General features: G+C 36.3%; 2 protein-coding genes across 3 annotated transcripts in view; both read right to left on the bottom strand.

Moving 5' to 3' along the window:
• The window catches only part of LOC134806505 (protein scalloped), a 65,363-nt gene extending 61,093 nt beyond the window's left edge, over positions 1-4,270 (bottom strand). Inside the window, exon 1 of one of the 2 annotated variants that reach the window (XM_063779786.1) lies at positions 3,946-4,270. The gene's annotated coding sequence lies outside the window, so the exon portion shown is untranslated. The remainder of the gene's footprint in view (positions 1-3,945) is intronic. The other variant, XM_063779788.1, reaches the window with a different exon arrangement.
• A 4,130-nt stretch (positions 4,271-8,400) lies between these two features.
• LOC134806268 (post-GPI attachment to proteins factor 2-like) lies at positions 8,401-14,649 on the bottom strand. The gene is made up of 6 exons (XM_063779496.1): positions 14,211-14,649; positions 13,999-14,130; positions 12,909-13,070; positions 11,193-11,298; positions 10,035-10,241; positions 8,401-9,133 (listed from the first exon to the last, which is right to left on the bottom strand). The coding sequence occupies exons 1-6, from the start codon at positions 14,322-14,324 to the stop codon at positions 9,003-9,005; spliced, it is 852 nt and encodes a 283-aa protein (XP_063635566.1). The 5' UTR covers positions 14,325-14,649; the 3' UTR covers positions 8,401-9,002.
• Between the last annotated feature and the right edge of the window lie 1,175 nt (positions 14,650-15,824).

The following is a 15,824-nucleotide window of genomic DNA, read 5'->3' on the forward strand; positions in this document are numbered from 1 at the left end:
GTATTAAAGCCGGACCAGGAATATATGATCACGCGCCATGTTGCGGACTTTCACTGGAACTAATTATTTCATACCACACTGAACTGTCACCCTAAGATACGTGAGAATAACAGCGCCCTCTTGACAATGATCATATGTTACTGGTCACTTGGTCAGGCTTTAACCTTTTAACCGCCAGCAATTTTTGATCGAGCGTGCTCGTGTCTCCACCGACAGAAATTGTACCACGCAGAGTAAGGTTGGCATAGTTACGGGAGTAATAAATGGGCTGTAAAAACCAAATCAGATCTTTATCTTATTTATCAGACTGTGGCGAAATTAGCTGGATATGTTATGTCTTATATATCAGACTCTGGCGGTTAAAGGGTTAATAATAAAAATATTAAATGAAGACATAAATTTCCATAGCTTTGATCTGCATTACTTATTTTCTACTACCTACAATTATACACAATAATTATTTGTTTAATTTGATTATTCATTTACATAGTACAGGTAATTAATTACCGAAATGATGCAAAAAAAACTTACACAGTACACTGTCTTAATAAAAAGTTTTTTCTCAGTAAAAGCACTAAAAATACACAGGCATATAAAGAGGAATGAACGGCGTCTGTTTTTTAAGAGCTGAAGGAGTGTACGTAATAGAAGAGTTTAATTAAGGAACAAAGCCATCAGTGAAGTGGCAAATGGCGCTAAATTCAATTTCCCTAAGACAGAATACGTGATAAATCGTTCCGAATCGGCCATTAGGTACGACGCTGCGTGAGGGCCTGAAGTGTCAGCAGTTTACACGTCTTATTGCTTGTCGCTGCGAGTCGCCGGCGTCTCCGCAATAAAAACATCAACCGTATTGACCAAAATAACTCTTGGCACCTATACGAAACTCCGACTGATACTGTAATTGAAGCTCTCCGCGACTCTAAACAACTGAGCGCATCGATACCATTGGAACTAAACTAAATTTAATAAGCAATTTACTTCTGATTTGATATAGTTTGGCAAAGTATTGTCAGTAACAGTAGATAAAGAAAATTTTACTCATATCTTTTTTTGTAGTTATAATATTAGCATAAGAAAAAAACAGTAAGATTCTCTTTGCCTATGCTCCACTGACAGGCAACTTACCTAGCTATAGATTACGCTTTTTCAAAATTAAGTAGCCTAAGGGGTCTAGTCAAGAAGACAACTGTTCTCACCTTTTGTTGCCCCCTGTTTTAATAGCGATGATTGTTTGACTAAGCCAGTGAATAAGGCAAGATAAGGCTATTATTAACCTATTTATATTACACAGTAATCTTGCAAGTCCAAGAGACCGAGTTTCTGAGGTTTTGCGAATACACATAAGAATGTAAAATAAGATAAGTATTGTTTTGAATTGATACGTCACTAGCTAATAATATGTAGATTAGATAGTTATTTCAACTAAAATCAAAGTAAAGTTATACAAAATATTGTCTTATTTTTACTATACGCATTGTATTATTCTGTCTAACGCATCAATTCATATGAGGTCTACTAAGGTACTGTAGGAAAAGGTGTGGCGCTAGCTTGTGAAAGTCCTTTGCACCTCTGAGGTGCCTTAGGACAACAACAACAACAGTCTGGAGGTCTATTCCGATAGTAATTTCTTGATATCAATTTGTAATGGGTGTGATCTGTCACTTTTGATAGCTGTGCTAGCTGACAGAAGTGACAGAACGTACTATCCATTAAAAATAATTATATGAACATAACCTCTATATTTAATTTTACATAATGCGCAGGAGAGTGGCCTCCCTGATGCGCCGTGTTCGGGACAGCCCCAGCAGCCTTCTGAATACTGTTATTGACAGTTTAGATTGTTCAATTGTCATAAAATGGAAAGCTGATGCACTTGCACATGGATTATAGATGGGCTGTTGGGCTAATTTTGTTATTTATGTATGTAGTAAATTTAGTTTAATTAAATTTATTGTATTTAGTTATGGACTGCATGATGTTCGAAATAAATGTATTTATTTATTTTATTTCAAATAAAATCGAAATGAACTCTATTAAATATTTATTATTCAAAATCATCAATTAAAAGTCTATTCTACCAGCCAACATCCGGAGATAACTCAAAATTTGCATTAAATTACCAGTATTACCACTCTTGTGGATAAATTGCAACTTTATCATCGGTTTTTGAAGAATATAGGTGGTAAAAATGGTTTTTAGTTAGTTTTGTAGTTAGTTTTTGGCTAGTTATAAGTTACATTTTATTCTAACTTTGTGATCTTTTGGTTACAATAAATATACATTGCAATAAAAAAATTGAATTTTTCAATATTCTGGATGGATTTATGATTTTGGCATTGAATGTCAAAATGAAATGAACTTACCGGTAAGTGAAGTTTCATTGGAATTATACGATATGCCTAGCCCGAGACACGAGGAATCTAGGACAAAATACCTATCAAGATACCTACGTAGTGTTAACCGGGATTTAATTATTTTTGTAAATTAAGAGTTTATTGGGGTTTAAATAATTGTGATTTGAACTAATAACTTCGTGTAGTCTTAAAAAATCTGTAATTTTAATTTTCTAAATAAACATCACCCCGTATGTTGTAATAATATAGATACCTACATACCATAAAATCATTTGACATTTATTTGGCATTAAGTCCGCCATTTGTATATTTTTTTAATTCGTGAAATTAATTACGTAAGATAGAAAATAGAATGTCTAATAAGAAATCAAAATGTAAATATTAGTTATATAATGCCCATCACTCAATACAGTTTTTTCTTATATTTTACTCGTATTTTCTTATATTATTTACCTATACTATACCTATATACATAGTACATTGTGCAATAAAATGGGTAAAATTGTTAAAAAGAGTCAAAAGAAATACCTACGATGCGTGGAGAGCAGAGATAGGTAACTCGAGTTTACAATTTTCATAGCTCCCGTAGTGTTACACACAATGTTTTTTTGAAAACTATGCATACAAAAAATACATACATACCTACAAAGATAAATTAACATCTGCGAAACGTTGTAGCAAGATCTCATGATGATGTCTTTATTTAATTAATTTAGTTTTTGTTTTTGACTTATGGCCTGTCAAGAAATGATAATGATCCATCAAGAAAAAATACCAAAGCTTAATAATAGATAAGATATTGTGGAGTACCTACTACATAATAAATGTAGTTTTAATAATTTGACTTTTTTTGATCCAAATACAATATGGTAAATAAATTAAATAACTCCGTTTATTAAAACATGTTAAAAATGTGTTACGGCTATTTGGATTTGGATTTTATTTGGATTTGGATGTATAATTATTAATTACCTAATTATGCAATATTATTTGAAGTAATATTTACTAATTTAAGCATTTGTACAGGTTTTATTTAAATACGAGGGTAATGTTATACAAATGTGTTACATTTAAACTAAAATTTGATCAACACTCTAATTTAATTAATGTGATCTAATAGACAAGAGAAACTAAATGAGGACGTGGTTGACTGACAGGTAATTAATGTTTACTTTACTAACAGTACCTGCTAAAATTATTTACAATGTTTAAAAATTAAAATTGTTTACAATGCCTAATTTATTAACCTTATAAATATCGGATTATTTTCTAGCCAAAATTCTAGTAATTTGCGAGTGACTCATACCTGATTTGATTACAAATACAATTTTGAATTCCTACATTGTCAATGCAATTGATTTTTTCTATGAGTTGTCGACTAATTTATATATAATAAACGGAATCTGAAATCTGTATTCTTAAATGGACTCAATATATTGACAAAACTTAACGGAATATTGTCCCTAAAATAAATTTTATAACTATATTTTAGTCAAGAATATGCAAACACGCCGGCAATGCTAGGAATTTATTCAAATATTTGAAGAATTTTGTTTGTTTGTTTTCACAGATTGAAATGGATACTCACGCCTGGGGAAAAATTTCGAATAGTAACAGTCCATTACACTTTTGAAAAAAATCACTGCATGGGTTACAATATCACTGTCAATGTTTACAATTCACTCGCACATTACGCGAAGAACGCCTGAGATTTCATTAAATAAGAGCACAAGTGACATCACTACGCGCAGATTGGAATACGTCAAATCGCATGCAGCCACCAACGCGACTGAACTGTACGGCGGGCGAACGATACCATACCGCGTCTTTCGAAAATTGCGCCATCCGAGTAAGCACACTCAAGCGAAATTAACAACACAAAAGCACCTTGAGCACACTTCATTCCCGAGAACGCGCCTAATGCAGCCGAACCTAGCCTAGATAATGTTTACATCGCGAAATGCTGACACCCGAACGACCGGAAGTCGAAGCGAAGCAAACGCGACAACTATGTAAAATATTGCAGGATCGCGATCGCATTGTTGACATTCCCGAATAAAAATCACCAAAATATCGAGTTAATTGTATGAACACCACCTTAAATATAATTTGTACTTACCTATTATGGTGTGCGAAGATGAGTTGAAGGGCCGAATTTTGATTAGATGTCGATTTCAGAGTAAATTTAAAGAATATACTCTTATTGGTATGCGAAGAATGGCACAAAGAATCCCGACAACGCACGCGACGAATGCGCACCTCGTTTGCGCATATGCTGACACAACTTCACGGACGTTACTCCCCTTGCCCCGCGCACACCCGATCTCTGCGCCTGTGTGCGTGTCCAGAGTGGTCAAACGTGAAATTTTGTTCATGTATACACTAACACACACGAAGTTTATACCTGCTGCTGCCTAGCTCCCGATCGCCGCCATCTTTGTTACGACGGAGAGCGAGGGTCTCTCTATTTCGCTTTAATAAGCCACTGCGTGCCATCTAGCGGCAGCGGTTTATTTATGAATGCTAACGCAAGGTGGCGCTGTTACTCTTGTCAAATTAGCAACTTTCGTATTAAAAACAATTAGTTATTAGCTCCATTGCTAGTTTTATATTGTCGTTTTAGTTTGATGATTTTTCTGATGTTACTAAACATTCCGACAGGCATGTCTAGAGACGGCTGGCCTTATGTATAATAAATAAGCCCTCAAATTGTGTAAGTTGTAGAAATGTTAAACTAGTTTCTACATTTTCCGCGTCGTGACTCATCTCCCTTTCGCCCCATATTATTTTCTGGGCTGATTATTGTGAGGTCCTATTAATTAAATAAAACGTCAATTATGTATGTAATATAAATAAGCTGGATACGTATTAGTAGTTAGTCATTTATTAGGAGGTATAATGAGATAAAAGATGAAATCCTCGTGATGAATAATAATTTAATGAATGAAATCTTATAATATGATTTAGGTACTTATACTTCGATACAATACTTATCAAATAATAATTATGTATTCAGTCGTGACACTACTTATCTAATAATAACAATGTTAATCAATATAACAGTTAACATTCTTAGTAACTTTTATAATTATAATAATAAAAACTGTTTAATCCAATATAACTTTCGAAATGACACTCTAATGTAGGTATAATAATTAAGTGCATCTTGTTAACATTATGCGGTGTTGTATTTCAATATACTACCTTAATTGGTTTTAACCAGTATGACAACTGTGAATTATTTAATGATCGTTGAGGCCGACTGAGAATGGTCTCGGTAAAAATATTAACATTTTCTTGTCACTGGTTGCCATGGTTGGATTTACATTTTTGCTGAATATTAATTTATGTAGCACTTTATAAATTTATATTAGGGATGTAACGAAACCGATACCGATCCCGATATATCGGCCGATATAATCGGCATATCTGCATCGCCGATTTAAATTCAGCCGATATCACAGTTTGAAAAGCGCGCGGAACGAACGAAGCTGCTAATAATTTGTATAAACTTTGTATGCATAAAAAATTCTACCTAAAGTGAACTATAATTACTGATTTGGATTTACTTTTGCTTTGATTGCTTGATGGTTACCTAAATAAATGTTTTCTTTTATTTTTATTTGACATTTTTCTTTATTTGTTTTACAGTTTATCACACTTCTCAAAAATCGAGTGTGTATTATTTACTTGAAAAATCGGTATCGGTATCGTATCGGCAAAATAATGTATCGTTACATCCCTAATTTCTATCATGGATACTAACTAGGTTACGTGCTAGGCTGCTAGGTATCTATGGTAATACTATAAGACCAGCCAGGACTAAGCATATTAGTGAAACGTTACCAAAAAAAAAAATACAAATTATTTTGCTGATTTTTATAGCTAATAATAAAAAAATGGGTACCTAGTAGATGCTCGCATATTAAATATATTTATGCATACAAAACTAAATAAGTGCAGATGTATACCCTTAATTTGAATTTTTTTAAACATTAACAGTTTTTGTTAAAATAACAAAGTTATGTTTATATTTAAATACATAGAAAATTAATTTGAGACACTGCATAATTTTAACTTTTAATAAGCTATTGAAAGAGGGGTAAGTGGTTTTGGACATTGCCCCTAATTATAAGTTAAAAAGCAACTAACTATCTTAAGTAGGTACTTGAATTTTTTGGAATCTTACAATTTGATTCCCCATTTCGCTAGTCGTGATTGATAAAAATGTTAAATTAAACGGATTTGCGCTCAAGACGAATTATTATTTTATTTTATCTTAATCTATGCGTGTTATAAATATTTATCTTCATTTCTACTGATTACATAAGGTACTGATAAGGCAGTTTTATATTCGTTTAAAAAAAATACGCTTAAAGCCTATAATAGGTATATGGTGTACGTACTACGAATACTACGTATGCAGGGTTTCATTTTCAGTACCTAATGGTACGGACCAAACGAAGGCCAATGATAGAGGATCTTAAGAGCTGATTTAGACCTCAGGGAAATTAACTTTTTCGGAAAAATCATCGAATTTGGTTTGATACCTATATAAATGTCGTAGTCAGATCGTATAATCCGCCGTTTTACATTATGGCTAGCCGTTTTCAAAAACAGGGGCGTTTTAACGATTAGCCGGATTGAATGCGGCTGAATGAGAATCCGCCGGAATGTATTCGGCGCCATTTTAAAATAATTTTACATATAAAGTAAATAAAATGTCTGTCTGAATTCATAGCGCATAAAGGTTTCCACAAACGTTGCAACAAATAGCATGCGATTTGAAGTAATTGCCAGCTAAGGAGCAACTAATTCAGTTGATCGATCAAATAAAATGCCGCAATGTGCAATTCGCGATCATCGGTGATGTTTGTAGAGGCCATAAACAAAACAAATCGAATGCTGTCTGCTATACGGCAAGATCTCAAAATTTATGATTATTGGAAATTAAATCTAAATTCAAAATAATAAAGTTGTTTTATTGAAAAAAAATGGTGTCCAAGTGGTCACATTATAGGCACCATACGAAATGCGTTTCTCAATATACTTAGCTGACGTTCAACAATAGGAGCCGCATTCAACTTTTGTGTAAAGTTTTTTAAATGAAATTTGATTAGTTATTAATATCACTCATTTCTTAAAATATAATCCTTACTAAATAAATAACAACTTAATTCCAGTAACAAAACAAAATATAGTTACATTTATTTCGCTGCTTACTCACATAATTTACTAAATGTAACTAAATGATAAATTAATTATATTCTAACGACTTAAATACTAAGTTTAACTTACATTGTAATTTTCAACCTTAAACAATATCTTATATGGCAAGTCTTTAATACCTTTGGTTCGTTTTTAGGTGCACATAAAGTTATTCAATATTTTAGTGGATTTGAATTATTAACAAAAACTGCCACTGACTGATAATGATGACTGACGAAATATAAATGTTACCTATCTGCCAGTTCTGCCACAGATATACACGGTGGCTAAAAAATAACTGCATTCCTGATGCCAGGGAGGTTTTGGGATTATTCTGAGAAACTTTTACTATGGATGGGACCAACACCGAACCCGCGAATAAAATTTACCCTCTCACAGAAAATGGACCAGCCAAAATGTATGAAACAGCCAATTTTTTATTTGACTGACTTGGCTATATGTTCTTAGTGAAAAAGCAGTAAGATTGTATTTCAAATTGAGAATATATTCCTTGTTCTTGTGAATATGAGATCGTTTACCTACTTCATAACTAGTAATTTGGCTCCTATATGTAGGTAACTTATCTAAAGCTGTTTTACTTAAACATGTTCAACAGCGGAAGTTTAATATGTTGACGAAACGCTAAAGAAATTAATGTTGCTAAACTTTGCTTTAAATAAAATACAAAAATTATACCTAATGGCAAAACCATAATTTTCGTTATAAAACAAGAAAAAGTTAAGATTATTAGGTAATCTCAAGAGTTCTTAATATTAGGTACAGATGAAAGTTACTATTGTTTGTGATCTTTTTATTTTATATTTAGTAAACTAGAATCTATTGACCGAGAAGCTAAAATTCTCGTTCGTTCGTTTTTAACATTAGAAAGAACCGCACAGAAGTCAGTGTGTTACATTATGCTGTGTAATAGTGAAACAATCTCAAGTACCTAGTATGATTATATTAATTACTATTTCTTTTGCTTCAAAATTTTCCCGCATTATACCTAATGCCAAATTTACAACCTCATGCGTACTCTGCAGAGATCTTTGTAAACCTTGTAATTGAAGTATATTGTACCTACATATAGGTACTTACGTACACATGGGGCTTACTACATAACTACATAGTAAGTACAAAAAAAACCTACTTTATTATAAACCGACAAGAGAGACATTGGAAGAGATATCTCTGCATTACAAGCTGACTGCATCACAAAAGTATTCAGTCATAAATAAATAAAAATTACACTCTAAAGTTTCCCATGCGCAGTCATGTAAACGCAAGCATTTCCTCGCCAAGCATGACAGCATACAATAACAGTGCTATCATACCTACTAATATGAGTACACTTAGTGTACAAGCAACACACATGGTGAGTTGAGTTCTGGTGCAAAACATTTGGCACCCAACGTGGATCTGCGGTGCACTGTTCTGTTAGTCCGCTTTCCGATTTGTGGGGCAAACCACGTGTACCTCATGAAGAGGCAAATCCCTCACCACTAACGCGTGAAAGGCCATGTTGGCTGTTGCCAGGATGTACTCGCAGACTGAGAAATAGGTGAAAGCTGGAAATAAAAATTTTGTAACATTTAATTAGGCAGCTTTTTGGGTGGCATTGGGTTGGGCAAAACATACTTATTATTTAAAACAGGAAAGTCATATCACGTCGTCCACGCTTTAAAGTTTTGCATGAGAGAACGAGGACATTTTAACTCTGTCTCCTCGGTCTGGCGTCCCTGTCCCCCGGACCTTGCCCGCGCGGCGCCCTGCGCGCCTGTTCGCGAGGTAATATTTAATATGTATTATTAAAGAACAATTATAGGTATTGAACCTCCTATTTTCCTGGTGTTTAAGTAAAACGACAGACTAATATTATGAATGTCTGCACAGAACAGACACTGAGGTGCCTCAGAAAAACACGGTGGAACGCCCTCGGTAGCGACTGTAGCCATGTAGAACAGTATCCAATTTGTTGATATGTATCGTTTTCATAGATAGGATGACCTAGTTTCGTGCTCTTATATTTAAGTAAAGCGTCATACCTAAAGGCCTGCACAGAAGTCGGTGTCTCAGGAAGAACACGATCAGCCCCACGGTGGCAGCTATGGCCACGTAGAACAGTGTCCACATTTAAGTAAAGCGTCATACCTAAAGGCCTGCATAGAAGTCGGTGCCTCAGGAAGAACATGATCAGCCCCACGGTGGCAGCTATGGCCACGTAGAACAGTGTCCACATTTAAGTAAAGCGTCATACCTAAAGGCCTTTACAGAAGTCAGTGCCTCAGGAAGAACACGATCAGTCCCACGGTGGCCGTTATGGCCACGTAGAACAGTGTCCACATTTAAGTAAAGCGTCATACCTAAAGGCCTGCACAGTAGTCGGTGCCTCAGGAAGAACACGATCAGCCCCACGGTGGCCGCTATGGCCACGTAGAACAGTGTCCACATTTAAGTAAAGCGTCATACCTAAAGGCCTGCACAGTAGTCGGTGCCTCAGGAAGAACACGATCAGCCCCACGGTGGCCGCTATGGCCACGTAGAACAGTGTCCACACAAGCTTGTTGGTTCGCAGCGACTCCACGGTGTCGCTGGCTATGCTGCCGACGCGCGCGCGGCACAGCATGTGCAGAAGCGCGGCTATCATGAACACTATGAATATCTTCTCGTGTACAACTGAAATATAATAATTTTATAATCTTAGAGTACGTTGGTCAAAAGGTTAGTGCCTAGCCTTCCATGAATATATATAACGTGTCTCTACCCTCTAAGCTGGACATATATTATATGAATAGGACGTGTCGATTAGGGTATTTCTAACCTATGTACAAAGTCTCATTCCAAACGCCACAGTATTTATTAAAGGGGAAATTACTGATTTACGATTTAATACTTCGGAACAGCGTGTATGTAGATACACGGTACCTAATTAAAGAATATGAATACATACGGCGTTCTACATGACATTAAAGCTCTCCAAGGAGCCTCTACGTGTTGGATCTATATCCCCACACGCAAGCCTATCAAAAGACCGGAATTTATAGGCCCGTGAAATCCAAGTAGCTGTACTCAAAAAACTGTAGTCGTCTATAGTTCGTTTAGTTTAGTCTATAGATCTTAATTTATGGTGTAGCTAAGTTGTCGCCAATTCTGAAGACCCCGCGTCTTGGATATATTAACTCAGGGACAAAATATTTGTGTTAAACTGATAAACGTACAAGGGATTCGAACCCAGGACCTACAGAAGGATTAAATTCATTACTAAAATTAATTTCGTGGAGGTGTGGTTTAGGTACAGCGTTTCCAAAATTATATCAGTACGAGAGGCCAATTCTGATTAGACAATTTGTTCAATTTGAAGATCTTGTAAAATACGATCATGACATTCATGACTCGACTTATAGTGCATCTCACGCGTAGGTACCATTAATTAAAGTGCGAGCGAAATGCCTAATAACACGACTCCCCAGATAACTGCATTTCGAGCACAGCTATCAGCGTGCGAGCGATCCGGGGCGAGAATCGGCCTACGAGACGGGTTGTTTTTTTTTTGGTCACAAAGTTACGTTTCTGGAAACGCGGCGGTATACACGTTGTTTCCGGGTGTGTTCTAGAATACATACTTACAGTAATTTTCCCTATTGGAAACATATGTGACTCCGGTGAGGGCGCACAGCTCTACCAAGTTGAGCCAGTAGCAGGCTTCTCCTAATTGCGTCGCTTGCAATCTAACCTGTGGAAATTACGAGTAAAAATGTTACTTATTCCCATATCCCCATAAAGAAAATTAATATTATATGTTTCCTAATTTGGTGGGAACTAAATTTTAGCTGGCGTTTCAGAACAGGAATGTTGCGGATGCAGATTTTTTGACATCCGCGGATGCGGATATTTAAAGGCTCCCATCCGCGGATGCGGATGCGGATGTCAAGCTTAGGTACTTAAAAAACGTCAAATATTACATTTTTTGTATTTTTTTATTTAAAAAAACGAAACGTTTAGTATTTGAGCAAGAATATAGGTGCCTTATATTTAATAAACAGTAACTTGGCCGACTTTTCTGGATCTAGACGATTTCGTTATAGGTAATGACGAAATTCACGAAATTACCTAGCACTTACGCCGCCGCTAAGACGTTTCTGTACCGACTTGTTCGACATCCGCATCCGCATAAGCTCCGTATCGATTTAATGCAGATGCGGATGTAGATGCGGATATTGAAAATAATGCGGCAGTTCCGCGGTTGCGGATGCGGATGCGGATGTTCGCAACATCCCTGTTTCAGAAGATCTAAAACATTTTATAGATACCTACGGGCCTACGTATATTTAGACACCCAACCATAAATGATCATGCGCTTGATGGCTTGAAAACAAAAGGTAACTTGGTATATTTATAGTAGGTATAGGTACCTACTTTGATTTTTTCCCCTCGCGGGTGTTATTTATTGCTTATGCATACCTATATCCAAATTTTCGAACTGTAACCATCTTATCCTATGTTTAGTCAAAATTGATTTGAAAATTGCTCTGAGGCGCACGAAGAGATTTGTTCCACTTGCACATCGGACGTCTGTATTACATATTTGAGTCAAGGTGAGGGACATGTCAAGGTACTATAGGCATGTATGTGCCCGTAACAAATAAAATAACCATTTGAAGAATTACCTCGATCACTTAAAGATGGCCATACACAGTAGGACGCCTGTGCAGTTTTGCCTGTACAGTTCAACTGCACATTAAAGGCCTGTGCACACCGACTGCGTGTGCGTGACGTGCACGTGCGCGTGCGGCGTTGTAGTATACAGTACGTCTACCATCGGTTTTGACATTGACATATATGCTCACGTCTACGTAACTTACTTTCTATGCATCTCGCTCGTACTCGCATATGCGAGCAATAGTGCAAGCGAGATGTACAGAAAATAAATTACGTAGACGTGAGCGTTATGTCAATGTTAAAACTGGTGGTAGAGGCTCTGATCTTTATGAGAGACGGCACACCGCTTGCGTGACGTGTGCGTGTGCGGCTCCAACATATTAGCGCACGCGCACGTTCACGTCACGCACACGCAAGCCGGTGTGCACAGGCCTTAAGCTGGTTAGAAAAACTAGTGTGTATGGCCAGCTTTAGGATCCCATTATCAGAGGGCGTACCGCGAACAACTTCGTTCATTCTTCGTATATTTACATCTCTATCGCTCGAACATGCAAGATCGATAGAGATAGAGTGGCAGATTAAAGAAATTTAGATTTTTGCGTAGACCCTCTGAAGAGCCTAACTTGATAGGTATTTATGATATTTTGGAGGACTGTCAGTACAGGAGTTAGTGCTTGTGCTCACCTTATCTTCAATAATATGCGCGTTCCGCTGCTTATGGTAGTTATAATAGAGGGAGCCGATAAGAAGCCTCGGTCCGAGGTGGAAGGCTATGCATATTCTCCACACGTACCGCTGGGGGCTGATGCCGGTAATCGCACTTATTGAGGGTACTACGTTGTAAACCTGGAAGTTAGATGAAGAAAATATAATTAAAATCCAAGCGCCGGGTAGTAAGACAGTGTTGTTATTACATTAATCTACTTTTGATAGATTATGGCCCTGATGCATCAAAATTGATTGACTGATCCTGATTAGGGTCACTCGGTTCCATACATAAAACTTAACGAAAGTTTCAACGGTGACTGACGATTTGGTGCAACGGACCCTCAGTAGCAAAAACCAGGCAAGTGCGAGTCGGAGTTGCATTCCAAGGGTTCTGTAGGTACATGATGTACAACACAAAATTTTTAATAAAGGATAATCGTCATTTTATCCCTATTTTTATTTCAAATAACTTTCAAATAACATTGCGTCGGCGCTGCGCGGGCGTTTACTAGACGACGAAGCTCGAAAGATGCTAAGTGTCCCCGGGCTTAATTTATAAACAACAAAGAATTAGATTCTCACAGTGAGCACTTTTATTTGAGTTTGAATTATTTTTTCTCTTATATATGTATATCTCTCTATAAGTGGCCCCTATGATTAAAATTTTATATAAATTTGCACTGTAACTAATCTCAGGCACTCAAAAAAGTACTCATTATTTTTAATGTATTACCTACATTATATTAAATAATAACATAGCATATGCAAGTGTCAGGTTATATAATCTGCATAGAGCTAAGTAAGAGTAAGTTCTGCTGCACTTATGCTGTTCATCCATAGCACTGGTAAATGTGTCAGACATAACATGTATTATTCAAATAATTTCCCCGCTTTATTTACCTACATACATATGTAGGTTAACTGTCGCGATTATCATCACGCCTATCATAGCTATCTAATAAATGGCATGTCAGTGTAATGAAGCGAAAATGAAATTTCAGGATCGTACTGTTTAGTTGTTTCTACCTACTTTTTTAAGTGGACTACTGATTATTGTATAACTTACCCTACAGTGAGTTTCATGAATATCATCTGCTTGGAATATAGACGCTGTCACATAACAAAATATTAAAGCACCAAGTGGAAGCCAAAGAGCAGCCAAGCAGATCTCTCTTAGGCCGCATTGCCAAAGAATTCCCTAAAAAAAACATCACAGTTACACAACACTGTCTAATGTTGGAATTTTGTTGTACTATCCAGGTTTAAAATGATTGTCACCTGCAAGTCTAATGTCTTAACAATCCTAACTTTGTTGCACGTGTGGTTTGTGCGGTCATTCTCGTCAGGCACATCCACGTCCGGGGGCGACTGTACTTGTGCGTCAATTACCATTTTATACACACTCTATGCACTTTTTGTTCAGATCTCACATATTCTTCGAAAATAGGCCAATGTTACTGTTACCTCTCTACATGTAACTTACTCATTATTAAAGTTTAAAACACTTTTAAATGGCACTGGAGTTGTGATGTTTGATTCTAAATTTTGAATTTTGTGCGTCAGGACAGAATGGGTATGTAATAAAGAGAATAGTCCAATGCATAAATGCGTGTGGATGACCCAAGGCGTGGATTGAATGAGGTTATTTGGACTTGCGCAGTAGGTGCGAACAGAGGGGCGCGCTCCCCTTCGACGAGTTCAAGTATCTCTGGAACAATAATACCTACAGGCGAAACAATGCTTTTATCAAACAACGGGTTGTCGGAATAGGTTACAATCACGTACCTGTATGTTACAATATGCAGGCTGCTCTGAAGTAAATGTCGTAAAGTGTTAATTACCTACTAGGAAATTACTAGTGTGAAATTTTCTATATGTAAAACTAGGGGTTGATCGTTAGCCATGCGCGCTAAATGCACCAAGTTTGATCCAAGAAACAATTGCTAAGCGGCAGTGCCTAAGAAAAAAGTCCTGAAGTGAATGCCTTTGTAAAAGCTTTTCAGCGTGCATTTTCTTAAGGTACCTACAGTACACATGGTGCTAATTTACCGCCGTAGTGCGGTAACTAGCACTAATAGGTGCGTATACCTACGTCGAAAAGTTAAAGGGCCATAATATGTACTGTAAAACGTTGCACAAAACACGTGCGAAAGGCTAATTCGCAACTCGTGTCGATTTAATACACTCCCTTCGGTCGTGTTTTAATTTATCGCCACTCGTTACGAATTTCCTATTTCGGAAACGGCTCTAACGATTTCGATAAAATTTGCTATATGGGGGTTTTCGGGGGCGAAGAATCGATCTAGCTAGGTCATAGCTAGGTCTTATGCATTTTTGAGTTTTTATATGTTTTCCGAGCAAAGCTCGGTCTCCCAGATATTATGTATTATAATGAGTCACACTACTACATTAATTTATATAATGAAATATATACAGTGAAACCTGGTTAATTGGCACCTGGATAAATGGAAAACCTCAATAATTGCAACCAAAAGTCCGGTCCCGGTCCCTTGAGACCAAAGGGCCTCTATAATTGAAATTTTGGAACCTTTATAATTGCAATTTAGATTTTAGGGCTTTTCGTAATTTTGCCTCTGTAATTGACCACGTCGCAACTAAGACCTCTATAATTGACACTGTGCTAAAAAAATCCGTTATTTTTGCTCTCCTTTTTACCTCTATTATTGAAACGAGTCTTACTTATTACCTCTGTAATTGAAATAATGTAGTTGTAGACAGCAGAAACAATATTTTAATAGCAGTGATCATTTTATTTATATCTTCATCCAGAATTCAATTTATTTATTGGGTATCTATCACAGCCTGTAGTAGGTGAAATATTTTTTATTAAATCAAAAACAAAGTATGCTTTTTACATTCCAATAAAACTTT

The sequence above is a fragment of the Cydia splendana genome, chromosome 3, assembly GCF_910591565.1.
Source record: "Cydia splendana chromosome 3, ilCydSple1.2, whole genome shotgun sequence".
Classification (NCBI taxonomy): Eukaryota; Metazoa; Arthropoda; class Insecta; order Lepidoptera; family Tortricidae; genus Cydia; species Cydia splendana.

Bases quoted from the DNA above. Each gene is read 5' to 3' on its own strand.
- LOC134806268 (XM_063779496.1), bottom strand. From the start codon at position 14,324: ATGGTAATTGACGCACAAGTACAGTCGCCCCCGGACGTGGATGTGCCT. The intron at 11,299-12,908 runs GTGAGCACAAGC...TAATTTCCACAG, and splicing joins CGCATATTATTGAAGATAAG to GTTAGATTGCAAGCGACGCA. The intron at 9,134-10,034 runs GTATGACGCTTT...TTTTATTTCCAG, and splicing joins ACTACTGTGCAGGCCTTTAG to CTTTCACCTATTTCTCAGTC.